The 25,104-nt window shown below is 44.7% G+C and overlaps 2 protein-coding genes across 16 annotated transcripts in view; one reads left to right on the plus strand and one right to left on the minus strand.

The window, feature by feature from the left end:
• The window catches only part of AREL1 (apoptosis resistant E3 ubiquitin protein ligase 1), a 58,120-nt gene extending 50,212 nt beyond the window's left edge, over nucleotides 1–7,908 (minus strand). For 4 of the 8 annotated variants that reach the window (XM_070065271.1, XM_008272047.4, XM_070065274.1 and 1 more), the window contains exon 1: nucleotides 7,797–7,908. The gene's annotated coding sequence lies outside the window, so the exon portion shown is untranslated. Of the gene's footprint in view, nucleotides 1–7,700 lie in introns of all 8 variants that reach the window. The other 4 variants (XM_008272049.4, XM_070065270.1, XM_008272045.4 and 1 more) reach the window with 2 other exon arrangements.
• FCF1 (FCF1 rRNA-processing protein) lies at nucleotides 7,897–22,158 on the plus strand. Of its 8 annotated transcripts, none has more exons than XM_002719647.5 (8): nucleotides 7,897–7,972; nucleotides 8,236–8,303; nucleotides 9,676–9,747; nucleotides 10,787–10,935; nucleotides 12,907–12,979; nucleotides 17,564–17,651; nucleotides 18,860–18,954; nucleotides 21,951–22,158. In XM_002719647.5, the coding sequence occupies exons 1-8, from the start codon at nucleotides 7,970–7,972 to the stop codon at nucleotides 21,997–21,999; spliced, it is 597 nt and encodes a 198-aa protein (XP_002719693.1). In that variant the 5' UTR covers nucleotides 7,897–7,969; the 3' UTR covers nucleotides 22,000–22,158. The 8 variants fall into 8 exon arrangements, 7 of the variants coding, with proteins under 7 accessions (XP_002719693.1, XP_069921376.1, XP_008270265.1 ...); XR_011384925.1 differs by having other exon boundaries at nucleotides 7,913–7,972; nucleotides 14,357–17,651; XM_008272043.4 differs by having other exon boundaries at nucleotides 7,966–8,130.
• Nucleotides 22,159–25,104: the final 2,946 nt, after the last annotated feature.

Consider the following 25,104-nt stretch of genomic DNA (forward strand, 5'->3'; position numbering starts at 1 on the left):
AGTAAAACAAGAACAAGAAAGAACAATTTACCATTGTTCATTTTGCAACCTCATGGGACATCTAAAGAAAAACAAAACAGAAAACTAGCTCATCCATGTCTGTGTCACATTCCTTACCCCAAATCAAGAAAATATTAGCTTCTAAAATTACCAACACAAGGGCCAACACTGTGGCATAGCAGGTAAAACTGCCACCTGCAGTGCTGGCATCCCTTAAGGGTGCTGATTCGAGTCCTGGCTGTACTTCCAATCCAGCTCTCTGCTATGGCCTGGGAAAGCAGTGGAAGATGGCTTAAGTACTTGGGCCCCTGTACCTGCATGGGAGACCCAGAATAAGCTCCTGGCTCCCGGCTTCAGATAGGCCCACCTCCAGCCATTGTGGCCATTTGGAGAGTGAACCAGTGGATAGAAGACCCCCTCCTCTCTCTCTCTCTCTTTTTCTCTCTCTCTCAGCCTCTATAACTCAGCCTTTCAAATAAATAAAAAATAATCTCTTTAAAAAATTACCAACACATAAAGAGTCCTAGTTAGGACTCTGTATATCAGAGATTATGTTGTTTTTCTTGATATTCACTGATTTGATCAAATAAATTGAATTTGAAAGATGTTACTTTAGGATTTATTTATTTGAAATGCAGAGTGGGGGGGGGAGAAGAAGGGGGAGGGAGGGAGAAGGAGAGACAGAGATTGATTTATTTTTCATCACTGGTTCACTCCACAAATGGCCATAGCAGTCGGGTCTGGGCTAGGCCAAAGCCAGGTCATCCCAGTCCCCCCCACATGGGTGCAGGGGCCCAAGGACTTGAGTCATCTTCCACTGCTTTCCCAGGCACATTAGCAGAGTCAGACTGGAAGCAGAACAGCCGGAACTCGAACCGGCACCCACATGGGATGCCAGCAATGCAGGCAGTGGCTTATCTCATTATGCCACGACGTCGGCCCCTGAAAAATGTTACTTTTAATCACAGCAAATGCCATGGTGATACAGGTATTAACTTGTGGAAAGCGGAATAAAAGATGATCTCCTAGACATGACTGAGAGCAAGTGAAAATAAGAGCTTCACGCATTTTCACAAATTACTTCATACCTTTTCTAATTGAAATTCATTGTATTCTGACAAGTGACTTGATTGAAAATGACCAGAAATAAGCCTTCTCAAAAAGCAGCACAGCAGGGCAGACACTGGCACAGCAGTTCAGATGCCACTTGGGACGCCCAATTCAATGTGGGAGCACCCACATCCCAGTCCTCTCTGTTCCTGACTCGGACCTCCTTCCAGCACACACTCGAGAAGCAGCAGGTGATTGGGTCCCTGACATCTACACGGAAGAGACAGACTGAATTCCAGGCTCCTGGCTTCAGGCCGGCCTAGCCCTGGCTGCTGCAGGCATTTGTGGAGTGAAGCATATGGAAAATCAATCTCTCCCCCGTCCTCCCTTTAAAACATTTTATTTGTTTGAAAGTCACAAGTAGTAACTGCCAGTAACTGGAATTATATGAATTTAAAATCACAATTCTATTCCTTCTGCTAGAATTTTTATTTCCCCTGGTATCCCCTTTAAATATTCATCCAACAAATATGCCACTGGGTCAGTCTTCCTGGAGCCAAATTCAGCTCAGAAGGATGAAGGATGGTATCTAAATCAGCAAATTCATAAAGTTTTACTCAAAATTTCCTTTGAGTATTTTTCTTAAAGATTTATTTTATTTGAAAGGTAGAGTTACACAGAGAGAGAGACAGAGACAGAGACAGAGAGATCTTCCATCTACTGATTCACTCCCCAATGGCCACAACAGCCAGGGCTGGACCAGACTGAAGCCAGGAGCCAGGAACTTCATCCAGGTTTCCCACAAGGGTGCAGGGGCCCAAGCACTTGGGCCATCCTCCACTGCTTTCCCAGGTGCATTAGCAGGGAGCTGGATAAGCAGCAGAGCTGCTGGGGATCAAACTGGTACCCATATGGGTTGCCAGCATTGCAGGCAGCGGCTTAACCCATTATGCCACAATGCCAGCCCCTTAAGTACTTTTTTAAAAAAGAAAACACTGGCTTCAACTTACTACTCCCTCTTATCTTGATGTTTTTTCTGTATGCTGAATGGACTCTACTGTGCCGATCCACAAAATTAAGACAGGCTCCCATGTTTCCATCCCATGGCAGCTTTCATGCTTAGGTGACTCTGGGCCACTGAGTCTTGGCTATTACAGCAAGATTTTTAAACTAATTCTCTGAATCTGACAAGCCGTCTCCCTCAATAAGTTTAGGAAGCTGTTATTTCATTAACTGTGCATGAAGTGGCAGGCAAAAGGCCAGAGCTGCAGCCCAGTGGGATGAACTAGAATTGTCATTCACAGACTTAAAAAGCTACCAAAATTTTCTGCTGTTACTACAATGCACTACTTCCAATTCTACTCTTAAGGAAAATGGAGTGTTTACATAATTGAAAGGAAGAACAACTTTAAATGCGCACTGTATGGTTCTCTGTTTAAGATTCCAGGGAGAAAAACTCAGTCACAGAAATGACAGCCAGCAGCAGGCTGACTTGAAGGAGACACTCGGTAGAAGATTTCAGTTGACCATGTAAACCATGGTACCAGGCAAGAACTTGCTGGGACCTGAACTTTGGCATAGCAGGGTAAGCCTCCATGGCCATGCCAACAACCCACATGAACACCAGGTCAAGTCCTGGCTGCGCCACTTCTGATCCAGCTTCCTGTTAATTCACCGGGAAAGCAGTAGATGGCGGCCCAATTGCTTGGTCCCCTGCCACTTATGTAGAAGACATGGAAGGAGTTCTGGGCTCCTGGCTCCAGTCCTGGCAGCCCATTTGGGGAGTGAACCAGTGAATGGAACACAGACTGATCTCCGCCTGCTTCTCCCATACCCAACCGCTTTTCAAATAAATAAATCTTGAAAAAAAAAAAAAACCATAGATTTATTAATTTCTTCCAATGTGTATTAAGAATCTTGCACATGCCAAGCAATATGCTGGGCCCTGGGGATTCCAAAATGAGTAAAACAGTCTACAACCCTTGAGAACCATACAGTTTAGCAAAGACAGACAAATACATAATTCATTATCCTTTCATGTAATGAAATCTCTGAGGTGAGTGCAGGTATTACCGGAGCCCAGGATGGGTACCTCACTCAGGACTCACTGTAGCTTCTCAGGAGAGCAACCCAGCTTCTCCTGGGAGCAAAGCCAACGTCTGCACGGAGTTAACAGTGCTCTGGGAATCAAAGAATACAAAATACTACCTATGCAGATTTATTTATTCTCATGGTCAATGACTCACTCTTCAGCATGGGTCAGAGATTACTGGACCACATACAGAGCACAAAAAAAGCACTCATTGAAATCTCAACTTATTTATCAAAATTCCACATGGTCTAAATGCAACGTGGTATTCTGAATTGGGTCCCAGGACAGAAAAATGACATTAGTGAAAAAAATCTGTGAAATCCAAATAAAGTCCATACTTTAGTTAACGGTACTATACTAATGTTAATTTGTTAGACGTGACAAATGCATCATGGTTATGTAAGAAATTAACATTAGGAGAAGCTGGGTAAAAGGCATGCAGAAACACTGGCCTATCTGTTCAACACCTTCTAAATTTAAAATTATTCCACAATAAAAAGTTTTTAACTTGTACATTATTTCCAACTTTACATTCTCACTCTCCCTTGGGATTCTGACCACGGTTTCCTAATCACTGCCCCAAGTCTGATAACGCTGGGCTAAAAGCACTTTTAAATCTTCTTCAGGCCCAGCGCTGTAGTGTAGTAGGTTAAACCTCCGCCTGCGGCACTAGTATCCCACATGGATGCCAATTCGAGTCCTGGCTGCTCTATTACCAATCCAGCTCCCTGCTGATGGCCTGGGAAAGTAGGGGAAGATGGCCCAAGTGCTTGGGCCCCTGCACCTGTGTGGGAGACCCAGCAGAAGCTCCTGGCTCCTGGCTTCAGATCAGCCCATGTCTGGCCATTGTGGCCATCTGGGGAATGAACCAGCATGTGGAAGACCTCTCTCTGTCTCTCCCTCTGTCTGTAACTCTGTCTCTCAAATAAATAAATAAATATTTTTTAAAAAAATCTTTTTTAACCCTTTCCTCTAAATTATTTGCATAGCCCAGATGAGTTCTCTCTTCATCAAGATGTGAAAAATTAGTTTGGCAAGTTTTAACTGCTTTCTCTTCCTAATAGCTTCACTACATATACCAGGGAGTATCCTTGGATTGGAGCTTCCCAAAATGGACAAGAGAAAGGCTCAAGTAACATGGGCTGGATCTCTAGCTAAAAGGGGACGCTAATGTTGTATTTTATTACACTATCTTACCTCTAACTAAAGAGTACCATGACTAGAAAATTCAATTAACAGATGTTGACTATTAACATCTCAATATTAATAGGCAAACTGCACTGAAATGAATGCTTCAGCTGTAAGCTCTAAAAACCAAAGCAAATTCCTCAACCATTCAAGGTAACAAAAATCCACCTAAGTCATACAGTGCTGTTCTATTCAGTCTAAATGATAAAATATGAATCTACCATGACATTAGCTTCTAATAACTAAATGAATAGTCACGTCTCTCTATTAAACCTATCTCATAGGTTTTATGGCAACAGTCTGACCATGCTGATATAACACACATCAAGGGCTCAGGCACGTGCACACGCACATACACGCATGCATACACACATACACACACTGTAAGAAGAAGTGTGCATGCCCAAGCCTGAAAGCCCTATACAAAATATTAGTGAAGGCTAAGCATGAATGAACTCTTAAAAAAAAAAAAAAGAAGACAAAACCTGAAATTTGAACCCAAGTCTAGTTTATGACTAAAGCCATTTAAAAAGTAAATGATACACTAGAATCCATTAAGGTCATAAAATCTGATCTATCATACGGCATATTGACCTAGTAAATATTATACAACAGTGCTCTGACCTGGGCCACCTCTAGAAGGGTGAACAGGCGCTATGATTCTTCTAAAATACTTCAGTTCACAAACCTTGATTCAAGCTCCTGCCACAACTGTTCACCAGACTTTCTCCAATAGTGGACTGAACTCCTGAAGAGCAACTAGCACGCTGCCTAGACAGAACGGCCCTCAAGAAACGCTTTCTGAATAAGCATGCAGCGTCAACCTCCCTCTGAGGTATCCTTACAAACCAATTCAACATCAAGACCACGAACACCGTGCTGCCTCAATTAGAGGCAGTCCAATTAACTCAAAACAATTAACAGCAACCAATATTTGCTGGGGGTGGGGAGAGGGAAGTCATGTTATGTGCCTCATAAATGTAAAAGCTCTAACTTGAAAAAGAAGAAAATACTTTAAAATTATTTTTGTTCTCCTTGATAGCCACAAAAGTGAATCTACCTAAAATTTACTAAAATTGAAATACAAGATGTTCTTTCATTATCCGTAACAATTTATAAAGAAATGTTACCAACTTAAATTAGTAACTTAGACCAATTAGAGAATGGAATGGAGTCCAAGCCCAATTACGGGTCCAATGCCTTGAGATTCTTTCTCTTTAAGACTGCAGGAAAATCAAAACAATTCTCTTGACTGTTGAGAAGGACTAAAATAATTTCTTTTCACAAGTATGTACCCAAAAGCAATTACTTTCTACTCCCACTCAACACAAATCAACACCACCTCCCCACTTCCCACCCCAAAGAACGCAATAAAGTATCTGAGTGCTTTAATCCCAGGCTACAAAAACCTCACATTGCAATAAATTACAATATAACAAAACCTATTTTTCTAAGTACATTCTGATCCCCTATGTTGTTCCTACACTAATTTAACTCCCTGTCAAGTATAAACAATCAAGCAAATCAGAAAATTCTCAGAATAAAAACTAGGTTTTTAAAAAAAAAAAAAAAACTTATTGTGCATGGATTACAAAATTAATTAAGGATCCACATTATCAAGGGAGTGTTTTTCTGTCAATGCCTGAATTTATTTTTTTCTTTTTAAGATTTGAAAGGCAGATTTAGAAAGGAGAGAGCAAGCGAGCACACCCCCATCTGCTGGTTCACACCCCAAAAGACCACAAAGCAGGGCAACAGAGGCTGAAATAATTCAAATGCAAATTACTACTTGATTATACACAACTTTCCCTCTGAACCTTTATATAATCAGTCTACTAATGTTAAAAAAAAGTGACCACCTTTGCAAAAAATGTGTTGCCTAATCACAAAAGACATCCAAATGCATGAGAAAAAGTGGCTGCTATCAGCTCTGTTCATGAATGATGGGCTGGCAGAGACAAGCCGTTCCAAGTCAGGAACTCCAGTAACCTCAAACAGATACATACAGTATCTGCAGATGCTTCAATAAGAAAACTACTTCAACAGCAAAATTCAGAGCCTACAGAAATGTGAACTATGAAGCTATCTGAACACATGCCCAAAAGAGAAAGAAGCGGGAAGAATGCAGTCTACTCCCAAAGCAACCCAAGAAACCACCCTGCAACCAAGGCTTTCGAAACTTGAAAACTTAATAAGGTTTCCAAGGTTTATCACCACCTTCAGGTTCCAAAATAGATCAACTATATTTAAAAAAAAAAAAAAAAACTAGCATAAAATTCCAACCCTAACCACACTCCTCTACGTTGGAAGATACACAACGCTAACAGGAAATACTGGAAGGGTTTTTTCGTGGTAGCCCGCGTTCTGTGAACTTCATATTTTACCCTAAGTCCTGATGACATTCCTGTAAGGCACAGACTACTATAATTATCTCCATTTAACAGATGGAGAAACTGAGGCACAGATTAATCCACTCAACGACATACAGCTTGTGAGAGACCCCATCCCCATCAATCTAGAAAGTTCATGTTAACCAATACACCACCTTTTTTTCTATCTGTTAATTTTTCTGGCCTCCAACCACCAGGATAGCACCGTGTAATAATAAAGAATGGGTTTTGGGTTCAACTAAATCCAAACAGACCAAGTCTGGGCCCCAGCTTCTCCACGTGCAAAAGGACGGTGCTTAAGTGATTGTGAAGGTCAGAGAAGGTAAATTACACGTACAGGACAAAGGTTTTTAAAGCTCAAGTTTACAGACCTAGAGGACCCACGGTGGGTATGCAAGCCCATTTTTAAAAGAGTTGTCCCTGCCTTTCCACTGACTTTTAAAGGATATACGATCTTTAAAAGGTTAAGAACCGCTGCAACTCATGGTAGGTATTCAAGAAAAAGGAAAATTTAAAAAAGCAAGTTATCTTTCCCTTTTTGTTCTCACAAAGTCTCTCTTTCCCCTTAAGTTAGGTACCCCACGGCTTCATAATATATATCGACCGTCTCCCACCGTCTTCCCGGCCTGGTCAGCAGGCACACACGCCGGCTAATCCTCAACTGTCCAGTGACAGCCTGAAGAAGACCCTCAAACGCGGCTTCACCCCTCTTTGCCGCGACGAACGCGCGGTGTCCACTCGCGGAGGGTCGCCCACCTAGCGGTACGAAGCACCGGGCCTGCTGGGAGCACCGATTAGCAACCAAAGCCACAGGCTTGCACCGCAGAGACTTGATGCCGAGCACTGGGGAACAAGGAGAATGTGTTTCCCAAAACTACTGGGTAACCCAGGCTTCCGACCTCCCTACCCTGTGCTCCCTCCTCCTGGAACCCTGGTGCAGGCAGATCTGGGCTCCACCTCGGGCTGGAGAGAAACGTTACCCGAGCTGGGGGTGGCAGCGCGGCGAAGCGGCAGCCCTGGTGTCCTGGAAGGTGACAGCAACACCCAGCAGTAGATCACTAGCAAGCAACCCTCACCCCTTAAAAAACCCCAGCACAGGTTTCCGACGGGTCTGACAAGCCGGCTCGGGACTTTTCCGTTTCCCAAGTGACTTCCGCTTCCGGGCTACCCTTTACCGGAAACAGTAGCAGATGACGTAAAAGTGTCGCGCTATCGGTGATTCCGGAAGAACCAAGAGTACGGCAAGAGCATGGTAAGGGAGGGGGTCCAAGACTGGGTTGTCTGAGGCTACTGTACGGAGGGATTCTGTGCTTGGCAAAATTTCGCCCGCATTCCCCTAGTTTGTGCTCATTCTGGTCTTTAAAAATCCTCCGAGCGGAACCGGTTATGCCTTAGCGAATGGGGAGAGGGGTGTGTTCGCGGGAAGAGGGGACGGGAATGGACACAAAAAAAGAAGGGACTTTTCAAAATGCAGTGCGTTTCCAACTCTTTTAACTTTACGATTTCTGTTTCAAGGGGAAGCAAAAGAAAGCAAGGAAGTATGCGACCATGAAGCGAATGCTTAGTCTAAGAGATGAGAGGCTGTAAGTGTCCGCAATCAGCTGGGTCTTAGTTGCCAGCGGTACGGGGGAAGAAGTAGGAAAAGCTTTTGTGTTTTGTTTGTTTTTACTTTGAATGTTGTTGCCTTAGATTTATTCTCATGGGGTAGTAGTCACACAGTTACACTGGGAAAGACCTGGGAGTTAAACATTTCTTGAGTGAACACCTTGTTGTATTATGTGCCACATTACGTTTAAGGATGCTAACAGTTTTGTGAGAGGTCGATGTGCGAATCTTTATCTTGTTACAGCACAACGTTCCCCAGAGGGGGAAAATGCGTTTTTGATCTATGTTGAAAGATGGTGAGGTCAGAGGACATATTTGTCTTGGGTCTCCAGCATCTGACCCTCAAATGTTTTTTAAAGAGAATGGGAAAGTTCTCCGTTTTATAAATCGTAAAGGAATCCAGATCACCTTGGAAGAGAGGGCAGTAGTAGTCCCTGTCACAAAGAAGACCTAAATAACTGCGTCAGTGAGTTTAAGAGACTCCGAACAAGAGAATAGTCCTTAGAGCCTTCAAAAGTATTCTCAGCCTGCCTTTTTTTATTTTTTAAGATTTTTCTTTTTGAAAGTCAGAGTTACAGAGAGAAGGAGAGGCAGAGAGAGAGAGAAAGGTCTTCCATCTGCTGGTTCACTCCCCAATTGGCCGCAACTGCACCAATCCAGAGCCAGGAGCCAGGAGCTTCTTCCGGGTCTCCCATGTGTGTGTGTAGGGGCCCAAGGCCTTGGGCCATCTTCTACTGCTTTCCCAGGCCATAGCAGAGAGCTGGATTGGAAGTGGAGCAGCCAAGACTCGAACCAGCGCCCATATGGGATGCTGGCACTGCAGGAGGCAGCTTTACCCACTACGCCACAGTGGCGGCTCCTCAGCCTGCCTTTAATGTGAAGTTATTATGTCATTTTTTAAGAATGACACCCCATCAGTAATATTTTCTTCCTACCTAACATTTAACTTTTGTGTATGCATTGTTAAGGTTTAGCCTTTATAAGAGGCTTATGGGAGAATCCTTTCCCCTCCAACTTATACGGGATCTGAGTCTTGGTAAGATAAAAGTCAGCCTGTTTCCCTGCTGCTTAGCTGTGGGTTTTGATCCTTGTTATGAGAGCTCCTAACCAAAAAAAAAAAAAAAAAAAAGATAACATAATCAATTGTATTGGCCTGTTAACAGTTTTTATGGAATCCTGGCTGTACTGATTAGTTTTGAGACTTCCAGGCTGCTTCCCACTGCGGTGATTTGCTCGGAAAATGTATGCTGATGTGAACGTAAAGCAGTTACAAAGTAGGATGTCTTCTGTGTACCAAAAAAAAAAATGGTAGAATGAGATTATAACTACTGTGTGCTTTTTTCTTCTTAGTAAAGAAAAGGATAGATTAAAACCTAAGAAGAAGGAAAAGAAGGACCCCAGTGCACTGAAGGAAAGAGAAGTGTGAGTAACCAGAAGCTTCAGGTTTTCCTTTGGAATTTGAAGCGATGTTCTCAGAACCACAGGCCTCTTAGAAATCCCTGCTTATCTATTTGAGAGGTAGAGCTACAGAGAGAGGTCATCCTATGGTTCACTCCCCAGATGGCTGCAACAGCCAGAGCCAGAGCTTCTTCCGGGTCTCCCACGTGGGTGCAAGGGCCCAAGGACTTGGCCCATCTTCTACTACTTTCCTAGGCCATAACAGAGACGGATGGGAAGTGGAGCATCCAGGACTCGAACTGGCACTCATATGACATACAGGCACTGTAGGCTGAGGCTTGGCCTACTACACCACAGTGCAGGCCCCTGAAGGTTTCAATATTTCGGGGAGCAGCAAAATTACCCCTAAAATCCTGGGAATATAATGTAACCCTATTAACTTCTTTTATTGCCAAGAATTTTTTTTTTAAATTGTGGTTTAACACACCAGCATAAAAGAGAGACTGAATAACCAAAAGAAAGTAAGGATTTATTTTTAGAATAAAGATTATTGCTTTAAAATAAGTATTTCATTTTGTTCATTGATGATGGATATATCATCATGGCTGGGTACTGGTCCATAAACTACTGTTAAAAATTCAACGCAGATTCACCCTCAGATTCAGCCCCAACATCTTGAGCTTTCAGATGAGAAACAGACCCTGCCATGTATAGTGTATAACCCTCACTTTGGGCAAGCCCTGTCACCTTCCATACAACCCTTTTAGGAGTCTGTGAGAACGGCAAATTGGTAGCATCATTCTCACCATGACAGCTGTGGTCTACCTCCCTGTACCCATGGCTGTTCTGTGTCTGATACAGGAACTCATATGAAGTGTGCAAGTGAACTTGAGATTAAGATATGCTGTTATTTCCTTCCTTGCCTTTTTAGGATTTATTTTCAATGAACAAGAGAAAGTTTTATCTGTGGTACCCTGTCCAGAGACTTGCTTTTTTGTTTTTGTTGATGCGCCAAAGTGCCAAATGGACGTGACTTGATGTTCTTAATTTCTTTTTCCATCAGCCCCCAGCACCCTTCCTGCTTATTCTTCCAATATAACACTCAGCTGGGCCCACCTTACCACATCCTCGTTGATACCAACTTTATCAACTTTTCCATTAAAGCCAAACTGGACTTAATACAATCAATGATGGATTGTCTGTATGCCAAGTGTGAGTATTATACTTTTATATTTCTGCAGCATTTGTTTACCATAATCATATGTATCCAAATACATGAAGAGGGGTGTGGACTTCCGGTCACCTGGACTGTTGTCCATTTATTCTGCAGTGGCCACTACAGCAGTGATCATTCTCAATAAATTGAAATTAATGCATCCTTGACTGGGAATAATTAAGCTTTCACAATTCAGAAAACAGAGTGCTTTAATCATCATTATGGACATTGATTTTGAACATAGGTGGGAGAGTTTCTATTTTAGAATTTAGATTTTTTTTAATAGATTTATTTATTTATTTGAAAGTCAGAGTTACACAGAGAGAAGAGAGGCACAGAGAGAGTGAGAAGTCTTCCATCTGCTGGTTCACTCCCCAATTGACTGGAGCTCCACCAGTCCAAAGCCAGGAGCCAGGAGCTTCTGGGTTTCCCATGTGGGTGCAGAGGCCCAAGGACTTGGGTCATCTTCCACTGCTTTCCCAGGCCATAGCTGAGAGGTGGATCAGAACCGGCACCCATATGGGGTGCTGGCACTGCAAGCAGCAGCTTTACCTGCTACACCACAGTGCCGGCCCCAGAAATCTAGATTTTTTAAGTTGCGGATAAATGAAAAGCTGTTCTGTTTTTCAGTATACATATTCTTCTTTAGAATTTTTTTTAAGGATTTATTTATTTACTTGGAAGAGTTACACAGAGAGAGGAGAGAGCGAGAGAGAGAGGTGTCTTCCATCCGCAAGTTCACCTCCAATTGGCCGCAACGGCCAGAGCTGCACCAATCCAAAGCCAGGAGCCAGGCGCCTCTTCTGGGTCTCCCACATGGGTGGCAGGAGCCCAAGGACTTGGGCCATCTTCCACTGCTTTCCCAGGCCACAGCAGAGCGCTGGATCAGAAGTGGAGCAGCCAGGACACAAACCGGCACTCATATGTGACACTGACACTGGAGGCAGCGGGTTTACCTGCTACGCCACAGTGCTAGCCCCTTTCTTCAGAATTTTTTAAAAATTTATTTGAGAGTCAGAGAGACACATTGAGATAGAGCTCCTGTATTCACTGGTTTATTTCCCAAATACCTGCAACAGCCTCCAGTGCCTGATGCCCCAATCCAGATCCCCCGTATGAGTGCTAGAAACCCAAAACTTGAGCCGTCACATCTGCCTCCCAGGTTCTGCATTAGTAGGAAACAGAGTCATAAGCAGAGCCAAGTATTGAAACTAGGCACTCTGACATGAGATGTGGGCATCTTGACTGCTGTCCATGGCAGTGATCTAGGGAGTAATCAGAGAATGGAAGATCTGTGTCTCCCTCTCTCTCTCTCTCTTTTTTTTTTTTTTTTTTTTGACAGGCAGAGTGGACAGTGAGAGAGAGAGACAGAGAGAAAGGTCTTCCTTTGTCGTTGGTTCACCCTCCAATGGCCGCCGCGGCCAGCGCACCGCGCTGATCCGATGGCAGGAGCCAGGTACTTATCCTGGTCTCCCATGGGGTGCAGGGCCCAAGCACTTGGGCCATCCTCCACTGCACTCCCGGGCCACAGCAGAGAGCTGGCCTGGAAGAGGGGCAACCGGGACAGAATCCGGCGCCCCGACCGGGACTAGAACCCGGTGTGCCGGCACCGCAAGGCGGAGGATTAGCCTAGTGAGCCGCGGCACCGGCCTCCCTCTCTCTTTATAACTCTGACTTTCAAAATCAATATAAATCTTAGGAAAAAAAAAAAACACATAAAAATAACAACATAATCCAACTTAATTTGTTTCACCCAGATCATGACAGATACTTTCTGGAATCTGTGGTATGGGGTTGGAGCAGTTGCCTAGTTTCTTAATGAATAGGAGTTTTTTTCTCTAGTTCCTTTTCTGCTATCCTTCCAGAAGGCTCCTAGTACTTTTAAAGATTCTGAACACGATATAATTCAGAGAGAATTTTTTTCACAAATTGTGTTACTAATGTGTGTTTGGGTTTTTTTCTTGCAGGTATTCCTTGTATAACTGATTGTGTAATGGCAGAAATTGAGAAATTGGGGCAGAAGTATCGAGTGGCACTAAGGTAGGAAACAACTAATCTGGGTTTGTTCCAGATTTGTATATTGAAGATTCTTTTGACTCTCCTTCATCTGATTGCTGTCCAAAGATTTCTTGGCCTGGACCACTACTGTGGCATAGCAGTTAAAGCTGTCACCTGCAGCACCAGCATCCCATATGGGTGTCAATTCAAATCCCTGCTGATCCAGTTCCCTGCTAATGCGCCTGGGAAAGCAGTGGAGAATGGCCCAAGATCTTGGGTCCCTGCACCCATGTGGGAGACCTAAATGAAGCTCCTGACTCCTGGCTTCAGCTTGGTCCAGTCCCAGCCATTGTGGTTATTTGGGGAGTGAACCAGTGAATGGAGGCACCTCTCTCTGCCTCTGCCTCTGCCTCTGCCTCTCCCTCTCCCTCTCCCTCTCCCTCTCCCTCTCCCTCTCTGTAACTCTGACTTTCAAATAAATAATCCAGCAGGGAGCTGGATTGGAAATGGAGCAGTTGGGACTAGAACCAGCACCCATATGGGATGCTGGAACTGCAGGCAGTGGCTTTACCTGATACGCCACAATGCTGGCCCCTACTCTGCTTCTGATGCAGCTCCCTGCTAATGAGGCTGAGAAGGCAACAGAAGATGGCTCAAGTGCTTGTGCCCTACTGCTCATGTGAATGGTGGAGTTCCTGGCTTCAGCCTTGTGCAGACCTGGCTATTGCAGCTATTTGAGGAGTGAACCAACGGATGGAAGATTCTCATTCTCTACCTCTCTCTCTCTCTTTGTGGCTCTGCCTTTCAAATTAATAGATAAATCTTAAAATAAAATTTCTGTCTTACTCCAGAAAGCCCCCTTGGAATTAGTTGTTCTCAGAGTATTTCTGTGGACCCTCTGGGCCTCAGAGATCTTGGCAGGGAGTCCACAAAGCTGTTTTCATCATATCACTGAAATGTTGCCTTTCTCACCATGTTAGCATGTATACTGGTTGCAAAATTGCTGTTGCTTTAGTACAAACCATAGCAGTGGGCTCATACAATTCTATTATTGATTGTATTCACTGCCACCCACTGGCAGGTTTTTTAAATATTTATTTATTTTTAGTCATTTGAACGGCAAGAGAGACAGAGACAGTGGCAGATGGAGTGAGAACTTCCCTCTGCTGGTTTATTCCAAATGCCTATGAAAGCTAGAACTGGGTCAGACTGCAGCCAGGAGTCCAGATCTCAATCTAGATCTCCCACCTGGGTAGTAGGGACCCAAGTACTCAAGTCATCACCCAGTAGCTCTCAGGGTGCACATTAGCAGGAAGCTAGAATTAGAAGTGAAGCCATGGGGCCAGTGCTGTAGTGTAGCAGGTAAAGCCGTACGTATGGGCGCCGGTTCGAGTCCTGGCTGCTTTGCTTCTGATCCAGCTTCCTGCTGATGCTCCTGGGAAAGCAGTGGAAGATGGCCCAAGTGCTTGGGCCCCTGCACCCACTGGAAGACCTGGAAGAGGCTCCTGGCTTCGGATTGGTGCAGCTCCGACTGTTTGGGGAGTGAACCAGCAGATGCAAGACCTCTCTCTCTCTCTCTCTCTCTCTCTCTCTCTCTTCCTCCCTCCCTCCCTCCTCTCTCTCTCTTTCAAGTAAAATAAGTAAATCTTTAAAAGAAAGGGGGGGGGGGGGAGCCAGGACTTGAACCCAGGCACTCCAATTGGGATGTGGCTGTCCCAAGCAATATCTTACCTGCCGCACCAAATGCCCGCCCCTTCTCATAAATGAATGGCTGTGAACTCCTCTCTTCAAGCAAAACAACTTACCATGTTTATATGTTAAAATTTGTGAAAATTGGCCAGCGCCGCAGCTCAATAGGCTAATCCTCCACCTAGCGGTGCCGGCACACCGGGTTCTAGTCCCAGTCGGGGCGCCGGATTCTGTCCCGGTTGCCCCTCTTCCAGGCCAGCTCTCTGCTGTGGCCAGGGAGTGCAGTGGAGGATGGCCCAAGTGCTTGGGCCCTGCACCCCATGGGAGACCAGAAGAAGCACCTGGCTCCTGCCTTCGGATCAGCGCATGCACCGGTCTCAGCGCGCCAGCCGTGGCAGCCATTGGAGGGTGAACCAATGGCAAAAGGAAGACCTTTCTCTCTGTCTCTCTCTCTTACTATCCACTCTGCCTGTCAAAAAAAAAAAAAAAAAAAAAAATTATGAAAATTAGCTTTGGAAGATTGTGAGCTTATCACAGTTCCAATACTAAAAGACCCCTCTCTGTTGAGATCAGTGGAGGTATTTTGATGTTTTCTTTATCTCGTGATTTTATATAGTTTAAAGTATCAGTATTTGAAAGTAGAGGCACCAAGTTTGGCTGTAAAGAGAAATAGAAATGGGTTGTCAGCTGGAGGAAGGTATAAACAAAAATAATTTGTTTCTTTTCTTTCTTTTTTTTTTTTTAACTAGTAGAGAGGAGGAGATGAATGGTTCCCAATGAGAAAGGAGTGACATGCAGAACAAAGCTATAGACCAGAGTTAGGAAACCTGTCTTTCTGCCAAGGGCCGTTTGAATATTTATAATGTAATTCACAGACCACACAAAATCATCAGCTTAAAAATCAGCCTGCTAGAGAGTGATTGAATTTAGAGTCCAGCTTGCGTTTGCCTTGGCAGGGCCAGACCAAGTGATTTCACAGGCCTTCTACAGCCTGCAGGCCAGACGTTCCCCATCCCTGCTAGACCTTGGCCTACCGAGTTTCTCAGCCAGCAGTCTCTCCCTTCTGTTGTATGCTGCTCGCCACGGCCTGCTTAGTGTTCCCAAGACAGCTTTGTTCTTGTCACTCCATCTCAGGTATCTTTAAGGGGCTCCCCTTCGGTATCACGGAGCTCTCGCCTCTCAGCTGGCGTTGGAGACTCTCCAGCCCCAGTCCACTGTCAAATCCATGAACACGTCCTCCAGCCCGGAGATGGACTCTTCCCTGAATACCAGCAAACTGTTTTTCAGATGGCTGGTGCCCTGTTTGGAACATTCCTCACCTCACTTTCCTTGTTGCATTCTTTGATCTTCATCTTATCATCTCCGGGTCATTTTTTCTAAATATCCCCTCACTGGCCTAGCACTGAATTACGGCAGTGTAGAGTATTTTTGTTGCCCCTCGTACTTACCGGCTACCTTGCATTTTCATTCATCTCAGTGACTCCTCAAAGAATCACGAACTTAGAGGGTTTTCTTTCAAATTTACATGAAAACAATATATTTGAATTTTTTATATCAAGCAATATAAACATATACATACAATAAAAAGTAAAAATTTTCACCTACATTCACACTTCTCCATTCTTCCACCCCAAGAGGGACAACTGACAAGGGTTAGGATATAGAATAAGAGTTATGTATTTATTTGAAAATCAGAGCTACAAAAAGACAACCATCTGCTGGTTCGCTCCCAAAATGACCACAACAGCTGGGGCTGGGCCAGGGCAAAGCCAAGAGCCAAGAGCTTCATCCAAGTCTCCCATATGGGTAGCAGGGGCCCAAACACTTGGGTCATTTTCTGCTGCCTTTCCCAGGCCATTAGCAGGGAGCTGTATCAGAAGTAGAGCATCGAGGACATAAGCCGACACCCAGTGGGATGGCAGCAGCTTTACCTGCTACACCACAATGCTGGCCCCAGAGTTTATATATATATATATGTTGGTTTTTTTTTTTTTTTTTTTTTAATTTTTTAATTTGAGAAGTAGAGTTACAGACAGTGACAGGGAGAGACGGAGAAAAAGGTCTTCCATTCTCTGGTTCACTGCCCAGATGGCTCCAATGGCAGAAGCTGAGCCAATCCGAAGCCAGGAGCCAGGAGCCTCTTCTGGGTCTCCCATATGGGTGCAGGGGCCCAAGGACTTGGGCCATCTTCCCCTGATTTCCCAGGCTGTAGCAGAGAGCTGGATTGGAAGAGGAACAGCTGAGACTAGAACTGGCACCCATGTGGGATGCCAGCACAGCAGGCAGAGGATTAACCTACTGCACCACAGCGCCGGCCCCAGAATATATTTGTATAGCTCTTTTTCTATGTGGGAAAAAATGCAAATCTAGAGGAAGAATATGAGAGGACTTTGTATTATATTAACTGAATCATTTTCAGTATGTAAGTGTGTATAGTTCATTGACTTCTGTGTTTGTTCAGAGGTCTTTCCACATTCATACATACAGCTCTACGTCATTCTTTAAAAATGTGTGTAACTTTTACCTTGCTGATGGATATTTAGATTATCTCCACAGTTGTTCACTCTTGTAAACTGCGCCATAGTGACCACCCTTAGACCTATAGGAGTATTCTTGTACATTTGTGTAAGACAGCATTCTAAAAGTGAAATGACTGGGTTAATATTAGGTTTTGATTCCTGGCTTTTCCCAGCTGTGTAGCTTTGGGCAAATTAATTGACACTCTTCAAACCTGTAAAATGGAAATAAAATAACTGAGTCTTGTGATGATTAAATGACCCACAGCATGAACAGCTGTCTTTTCCTTTCCTATAAGTTGTCTTTCTAATTAGAGGTGCCTGAAAATCTGCCAAGATAGTATTCCTTGTACTTCATTGATGGAGAGCTGAAAGTTAATTCAATTGCTCGGATGCTTAGTCCACTTTTATCACCCAACAGGATTGCCAAGGATCCAAGATTTGAGCGATTACCATGCGCACACAAAGGAACCTATGCAGATGACTGCCTAGTCCAGAGAGTGACTCAGGTATCATCAGTTGTTCAGTGTTCACTTTTTTCACTCTGAAAAAAAACCAGTAAATTTGTCTACTGAATGTTCATAGTCGGTAAAGCATCTAGGAAAATAAATAGCAAAGAAAATTATATCATATCCCTTCACAAGGAGTATGGGTGTCTTCACCTACTTCAGAAAGTGAATTGAAGATCTATACTAACACAGGCTTAGGAGCAGACATGGGTTTCAGATCTCAGCTCCTACATTTACTGGGTATAAGTACTGATTTTTTATTCCAAAAATATCTATAAAAGGTTACAGTGAGTTAATATGGATATATCAGATTCTGCCTTCCTGTGAATCTGAAGTGAGGTTCCATTTCCATTTACTCCCCATTCAGGAATTTTGTCCCTCTCCATTATGCCTGCCCCCGCACAGAATTTCTCAGTTCTACCCCAGAGTGTGCCAGGGTACACCTGGAATTAGTAGATTTAATACTTCCATCCTGGCCTTCTTGTCAAGCACACTAGAACTTCTTTGACTGATTGCTGTTATGAGAAGCTCCCTCTGCTAAGGAAAATCATCAGGTGACCACACTACCATCCCTTTAGCTGCTTTATCCCTTGGGTGGCCCAATAGTTCCCTTAATTTCCCACAGCACAGCTGACACCATGCTATAACTTAAGACCCAGTGGAAAATTCAGATATGAAGAAGTAGAGTAGAACCCAAAGTAGCTTCAACTGACAGCTAAGTGCTATGGCTTTCAGAGCTGTTAGGTTAAAACTTCAGATCCTGGAAGTCCTGTTCATGCTTCTTGCTGCATGGGGTAACCTTCCTGCACCACCAGCGGGTCTCAGACCCTCACCCAAACCCTGAGATTCAGAAAAACAGTTGTGCCATCCATTCTAATACTGCATTTGCATAGAGTCCCTCAGGTGTTTTCCCACAACTAAGGAATTGTCTGCCTCATGTGGCTAAGTCCCTTCCACTTGTGAGACAGAAAAAAGTTCACAGCTTATAAGTGGTTTTCTACCGTCTAAGATTCTTAGGAGCTCCATTTAGCCCAGGCAATTTGTTATATCTTTTATAAATATGAATTAGATCATGATAACTCACTTTGCTGTTGAAAGTGAAAATGAATGATTGTTCAGACTAGTCAGTGGTTACACAATTTCCCACTGATCATTAAGCATGCTCAGTGAACTCTATGTGAATATCAATCAATGGGTGTGTCTTTCAGCACAAGTGTTACATTGTGGCCACAGTTGACCGGGACCTAAAACGAAGAATCCGGAAGATTCCTGGAGTTCCTATCATGTATATTTCTAACCACAGGTGAGGAATTTCTATTGGGCAAGTGATTAGAAGTATATATATCAATTAAAAATGAGATCAGCTGGCACCGCAGCTCACTAGGCTAATCCTCCGCCTTGTGGCGCCGGCACACCAGATTCTAGTCCCGGTCAGGGCGCCGGATTCTGTCCCGGTTGCCCCTCTTCCAGGCCAGCTCTCTGCTGTGGCCAGGGAGTGCAGTGGAGGATGGCCCAGGTGCTTGGGCCCTGCACCCGCATGGGAGACCAGGAGATGCACCTGGCTTCTGGCTTTGGATCAGCACGATGCGCCGGCCGCGGCGGCCATTGGAGGGTGAACCAATGGCAAAAGGAAGACCTTTCTCTCTCTCTCTCTCTCTCACTGTCCACTCTGCCTGTCCAAAAAAAAAAAAAGAGAGAGATCAGATTTTAAGGTTATGCAGCAAACATTTGAAATAAGTTACTATATCAGTTGTTTATATAATTAAATTTGAAGACATGAAGCAAAGTAGCAAGAACAAGGGTAAAAAATAAAGATAGAATTTAGGGAGGAGGTAGACATACATTCATATTGTTAAAGTAAGATTATAAGAACTACACATTGCTTCTTTTTTTTTTTTTTTTTTTTTTTTGACAGGCAGAGTGGACAGTGAGAAAGAGAGACAGAGAGAAAGGTCTTCCTTTGCCGTTGGTTCACCCTCCAATGGCCGCCGCGGGTGGCACGCTGCGGCCGGCGCACCGCGCCGATCCGATGGCAGGAGCCAGGAGCCAGGTGCTTTTCCTGGTCTCCCATGGGGTGCAGGGCCCAAGCACCTGGGCCATCCTCCACTGCACTCCCTGGCCACAGCAGAGAGCTGGCCTGGAAGAGGGGCAACCGGGACAGAATCCGGCGCCCCAACCGGGACTAGAACCCGGTGTGCCGGCGCCGCAAGGCGGAGGATTAGCCTAGTGAGCCGCGGCGCCGGCCCTACATTGCTTCAAATATAAAGCGTTAATTTAAATCAAGCTAATATTTTGGGCCCCAAATACATTTTTTTTTCCATTTTATTTGAAAGACAAATAAAGAGATCTTCCATCCACTGGTGGACTCCTCCAAATGCCCACAACAGCCAGGAGTAGACCAGGCTAAAGCTAGGAACCCAGAGTTCCATCTGGGTCTCCCAAACAAGTGGCAGGGACTCAAGTACTTGATCATCACCTGCTGCTTCCCAGTATTCACTTTAGCGAGAAGCTGAATCAAAAGCAGGGTAGCCAGGACTTAGACCAGGAACTCCGATATGGGATGCTAGCATCCTAAGTGACAATCCACCAGCTGTGCCAAATACCTGCCCCAGAAATAGATCTTTTGAAAGATATTTTTTGACAGCATCTTTTTTGATGGAAGAGTGCTAATCAATTGTGGTTTTGTTTTTGGTGTTTATTTATTTTGTTTGTTTGTTGAAGGCAGAGTGGACAGTGAGAGAGAGAGTCAGAGAGAAAGGTCTTCCTTTGCCGTTGGTTCACCCTCCAATGGCCGCCGCGGCTGGCGCATCACGCTGATCCAAAGCCAGGAGCCAGGTGCTTCTCCTGGTTTCCCATGCGGGTGCAGGGCCCAAGCACCTGGGCCATCCTCCACTGCACTCCCTGGCCACAGCAGAGAGCTGGCCTGGAAGAGGGGCAACCGGGATAGAATCCGGCGCCCCGACCGGGACTAGAACCTGGTGTGCCGGCGCCACAAGGCGGAGGATTAGCCTATTGAGCCACGGCGCCGGCCTTATTTTTTTTTTTTTTTTTTTTTAAGATTTATTTATTCATTTATTTGGAAGTCAGTGTTACACAGAGAGAGAAGGAGAGAAAGAGGTCTTCCATCTGCTGGTTCACTCCCCAATTAACTGCAATGGCAGGAGCTATGCCGATGCAGAGCCAGGAGCCAGGATCTTCTTCCAGGTCTCCTACCCAGGTGCAGGGGCCCAAGGACTTGGGCCATCTTCTAGTGCTTTCCCAGGCCATAGCAGAGAGCTGGATTGGAAGTGGAGCACCTGGCACTTGAACTGACAGCCATATGGAATGCTGGCACTGCAGGCGGTGGCTTTACCCGCTGCGCCACAGCACTAGCCCTGGTTTTTGTTTCGTTTTAAGATCTTATTTTATTTACTTAAAAGAGCACAAGAGACAGAAAAGGATTTGCATCCATTTGTTATCCCCAAATGGCCAGGAGCCTGCAACTCCATCAGGGTCTCCCATGTGGATGGCAGGGGCCCAAACACTTGGGCTATCTTCTGCTTTCCCAGGTGCATTAGCAGGGAGCTGGAGCAGAAGTGGAGCAGCCAGGACTGGTACTGTTGCTTGTATGGGATGCCAGTGTTGTGGGTAGCAGCTGAACCTATTGTACCACAATGCCAGCCTCATCAACGGTGTTCTGTATTCTTCATGTGTATGCTCAGTTATTGTCCACTTTTTCAGCTTGGGGAGAGCACAGTGTGGTGGGAAGTAGATGGGCTAAGGAGTTGGGTTTAGCTAGAATCAGATCCTGGCTCCCCTACTTGCTAACACTGACTCTGAAGAATAAATATTATATCACATTATAGTCTGCATTTTCCTATAAATCGTTCATTACAATGTCCCTCTAAAATAAAAGGGCCTGCATTGTGGCATAGGTAACGTGGCCAACTGTGATGGCATCATCCCATATGGGCTCCAATTCAAGACCCAGCTGTTCCACTTCTGATCCAGTTCCCTGCTAATGTGTGCCTGGGAAAGCAGCAGAAGGTGGCCCAAGTGCTTGGGCCTCTGCATCCACATAAGAGATCAGGGAAATCCTGACTCCTGGCTTCAGCCTGGCCCAGCCCAGCCCTTGCAGCCATTTGGGGAGCGAGCCAGCAGATGGAAGGTCTCTCTCTCTCTGTCTCTTCCTCTCCATGTAACTCTGACTTCCAAATGAATGAATAACTAAAGTCAGAGTGTTGGAATCAGTAAAGGATGTGGTTTTAGATGGGATCTTTATCCACCTTCTTACCAATGTTAATTTCTTGTTCTGTTCAGATACAACATCGAGCGAATGCCAGATGATTATGGAGCCCCTCGGTTCTAATCCTTCCAAGACAAAGTTTCCTGGCCTTCCTTCGACCAACTTTATCTGTTGCCAAATGACTAAACATGCTATAGCAGGAATTACTATTCTCTACACACTTTTGCTGTATTATGAACTGAGTTTGATCAAATATACATAATTTTTTATTCTGATTTGAAACTGATATTTTGTCATATTTAATATAAGCAGATGTTCCAATTATTGCTTACATAATTTGATAGTTTTATACTGAAGAAGAAACAGTCCTGCTCTCAAGACACTCATATTGGTGGGGGAGAAAAACATATAAATGAGTAAGTACCGTGAGATAGTGGTGACAGGGTGAAAGTGTCGGGGAAGTTGTAAACACACAAAGGAGCGAAGAATGACTTCTTTTTCCTTGGTTGGTTGTGGAGGGAGGAAGGGTTGGACGTGATGATGTTTGAGTTAACAGTGCACAGGTGCTTGCCCTGTAAGTGAGGGAGAGAAGATGGAGCATTGGAAGCCCTGAAAAGAGAAGCATGGAGATACAAATGCCCCGGGCGTCGATGCGCTTGGCCCAGGCAGAGAGCTGCATGGGAACCAACAGGGGAATAGGCCCGTACCCACTTCTGAGACTCCGGAATGGGTCTAGGAGGAGGCATTATGGCATGCCAAACAGTTTGGACTTGATCCTGAGGTCAGTAGTATGTTTTTAAATTTTAAATAGGATAGATAGCAGATCAGAGCTTTTAAATGGTAGTGTAAGAATATAGAAACAGGGTGGGGGAAGGGGGTCTGGTGCTGTGGCACAGAAGGTTAAGCCTACACCTACAGTGCTGGCATCCCATATGGAGCTGGTTCAAGTCAGCTGCCCCACCTCTGATCCAGCCCTCTGTTAATGTGCCCGGAATGGCAATGGAGGATGGACCAAGTGCTTGGACCCCTGTACCCACATGGGAGACCTGGATAAAGCTCCTTCTTCCTGGCTTAGGCTTAGCCAATCCCTAGCTGTTGTGGCCATTTGGAGAGTGAACCAGTAGATGGAAATTCTCCCTGTCTTTCCCTCTCTGACTCAAATAAATAAAATGATTTTTTAAAAAAATAAATAGATACTGAAACAGAATAGAAAGTCCACACACAGACCTATGTATTTATGAAAGTTTGGTATTTTTTTTAAAGATTTATTTTATTTATTTGAAAGACCAGAGTTACAGAGAGAGGTAGAAACAGAGAGAGAGGTCTTCCATCCGCTGGTTCACTCCCCAGCTGGCCGCAATGGCCAGAGCTGCGCCAATCCAAAGCCAGGAGCCAGGAGCTTCTTCTGGGTCTCCCACATGGGTGCAGGGGCCCAAGGACCTGGGCCATCTTCTGCTGCTTTCCCAGGCCATAGCAGAGAGCTGGATCGGAAGAGGAGCAGCTGGGACTTGAACTGGCACCCTTATGGGATGCCAGCGCTTCAGGCCAGGGCTTTAACCCGCTGCGCCACAGTGCCAGCCCCAGAAATTTGGTATGTTATTAAGGTGGCATTTCAAATCTAGGAGAAGGAAATTGTTTGAGAAGGCCAGATAGTATAGAGTTACTCTGTTAGGGTTAGAATTCAGATTCTGTCAGTCAATGTCTATAAACGTTGAACAAACCATTCAATGCCTTTCTTGCTTTCTCTTTAAAATATTTTGTTTAATCCTTAAAACAAGCCCAATCAGGTGAGGTTAAACTGAACAGTACCTGACTCAAGTGTCATCCAATAAATGTTAGTGATTCATGGGAGACCTGGATGAAGCTGTCCTGGCTCCAGCCTGGCCCAGTCCTGGCCATTGCAGCCATCTGTGCAGAGAACCAACAGATGGAAGATCTCTCTATCTCTGACTTTTTTTTTTTTTTGACAGGCAGAGTTAGACAGTGAGAGAGAGAGACAGAAAGAAAGGTCTTTCTTTTTCCATGGGTTCACCCCCTCAATGTGGCCGCTACAGCCGGTGCTTTGCGGCCAGCGCGCTGTGCCATTCCGAAGCCAGGAGCCAGGTGCTTCCTCCTGGTCTCCTACGCAGGTGCAGGGCCCAAGGACCTGGGCCATCCTCCACTGCACTCCTGGGCCACAGCAGAGAGCTGGACTGGAAGAGGGGCAACCGGAACAGAATCCGGCACCCCAACTGGAACTAGAACCCGGGATGCCGGCACCGCAGGCAGAGGATTAGCCTAGTGAGCCAGGGCACTGGCCGATCTCTGACTTTCAAATAAATCTTTTTTTAAAAAGTAAAAGGTGAATATTAGTGGTTATTTTACTATTATAATAACAAAGTGACTGAAAAGTAATTTAGATTCCTATTTCATATGATTTGTGAGAATGTATTTCAAGTAGATCAAAACCAAAACTTTTCTTAAGCTATAAGGGGTGGGGAGGGGTGGGTAACAAGGGAAAAAATGTGTTTGTAACCTTTAGATAGAATTCTTAATTAAGAAGCAGAATCTAAAAGCCATAAAAGAAGAGTTTGAAAGGCCAGCATTGTAGCATAGCAGGTTAAGCTGCTGCCTACAACCCTGGCAACCCATATGGGCACTGGTTCGAGTTCTGGCTGCTCCACTTTCCATCCACTTTCCAGCAAGTAGCCTGGGAAAGCAGTGGAGAATGGCCCAACTGCTTGGGCCCATGCACCCACGTGGGAGACCTAGAAGAAATTTGTGGCTCCTGGCTTCTGCATGGCACAGCCCCAGCTGTTGTGGCCATTTAGGGAGTGAACCAGTGGATGAAAAGCATCCTTCTGTGTCTTCCTCTCTCTATCTAAATCTGCCTTTCAGATAAGATCTTTTTTAAAAAAATTGGTAATTTTGAATGTATTAAAATTACAGATTCCTATACAAGATGCCCCTTTCACACTTTATACAAGATGCCCTGATCACACTTTCCAGTAAATAGAAAAAGGGTGTAGGGAAATAGACACTTATATCATGCCAACAGGAGTACAAATATTTCTCCATTTTAGAAAGCTGTTTGGCAGGATCCATTAAAATGAAAACTCTGGATGTCCTGTGAGCCTGATTCTATTTGTTGGTTCCTTGGTGATAAACAGATGATTGACTTTAAAGTGCCTCAGTAAAGACAATGTGGCACATATGTATAAAAAGGCATTAGGAGCCGGGGCTGTGGCA

The sequence above is a fragment of the Oryctolagus cuniculus genome, chromosome 20 (assembly GCF_964237555.1).
Source record: "Oryctolagus cuniculus chromosome 20, mOryCun1.1, whole genome shotgun sequence".
In the NCBI taxonomy this organism is placed as follows: Eukaryota; Metazoa; Chordata; class Mammalia; order Lagomorpha; family Leporidae; genus Oryctolagus; species Oryctolagus cuniculus.

Bases quoted from the DNA above. Each gene is read 5' to 3' on its own strand.
- FCF1 (XM_008272043.4), top strand. The intron at 8,304-9,675 runs GTAAGTGTCCGC...TTTTCTTCTTAG, and splicing joins AGTCTAAGAGATGAGAGGCT to TAAAGAAAAGGATAGATTAA. The intron at 12,980-17,563 runs GTAGGAAACAAC...ATCACCCAACAG, and splicing joins AAGTATCGAGTGGCACTAAG to GATTGCCAAGGATCCAAGAT.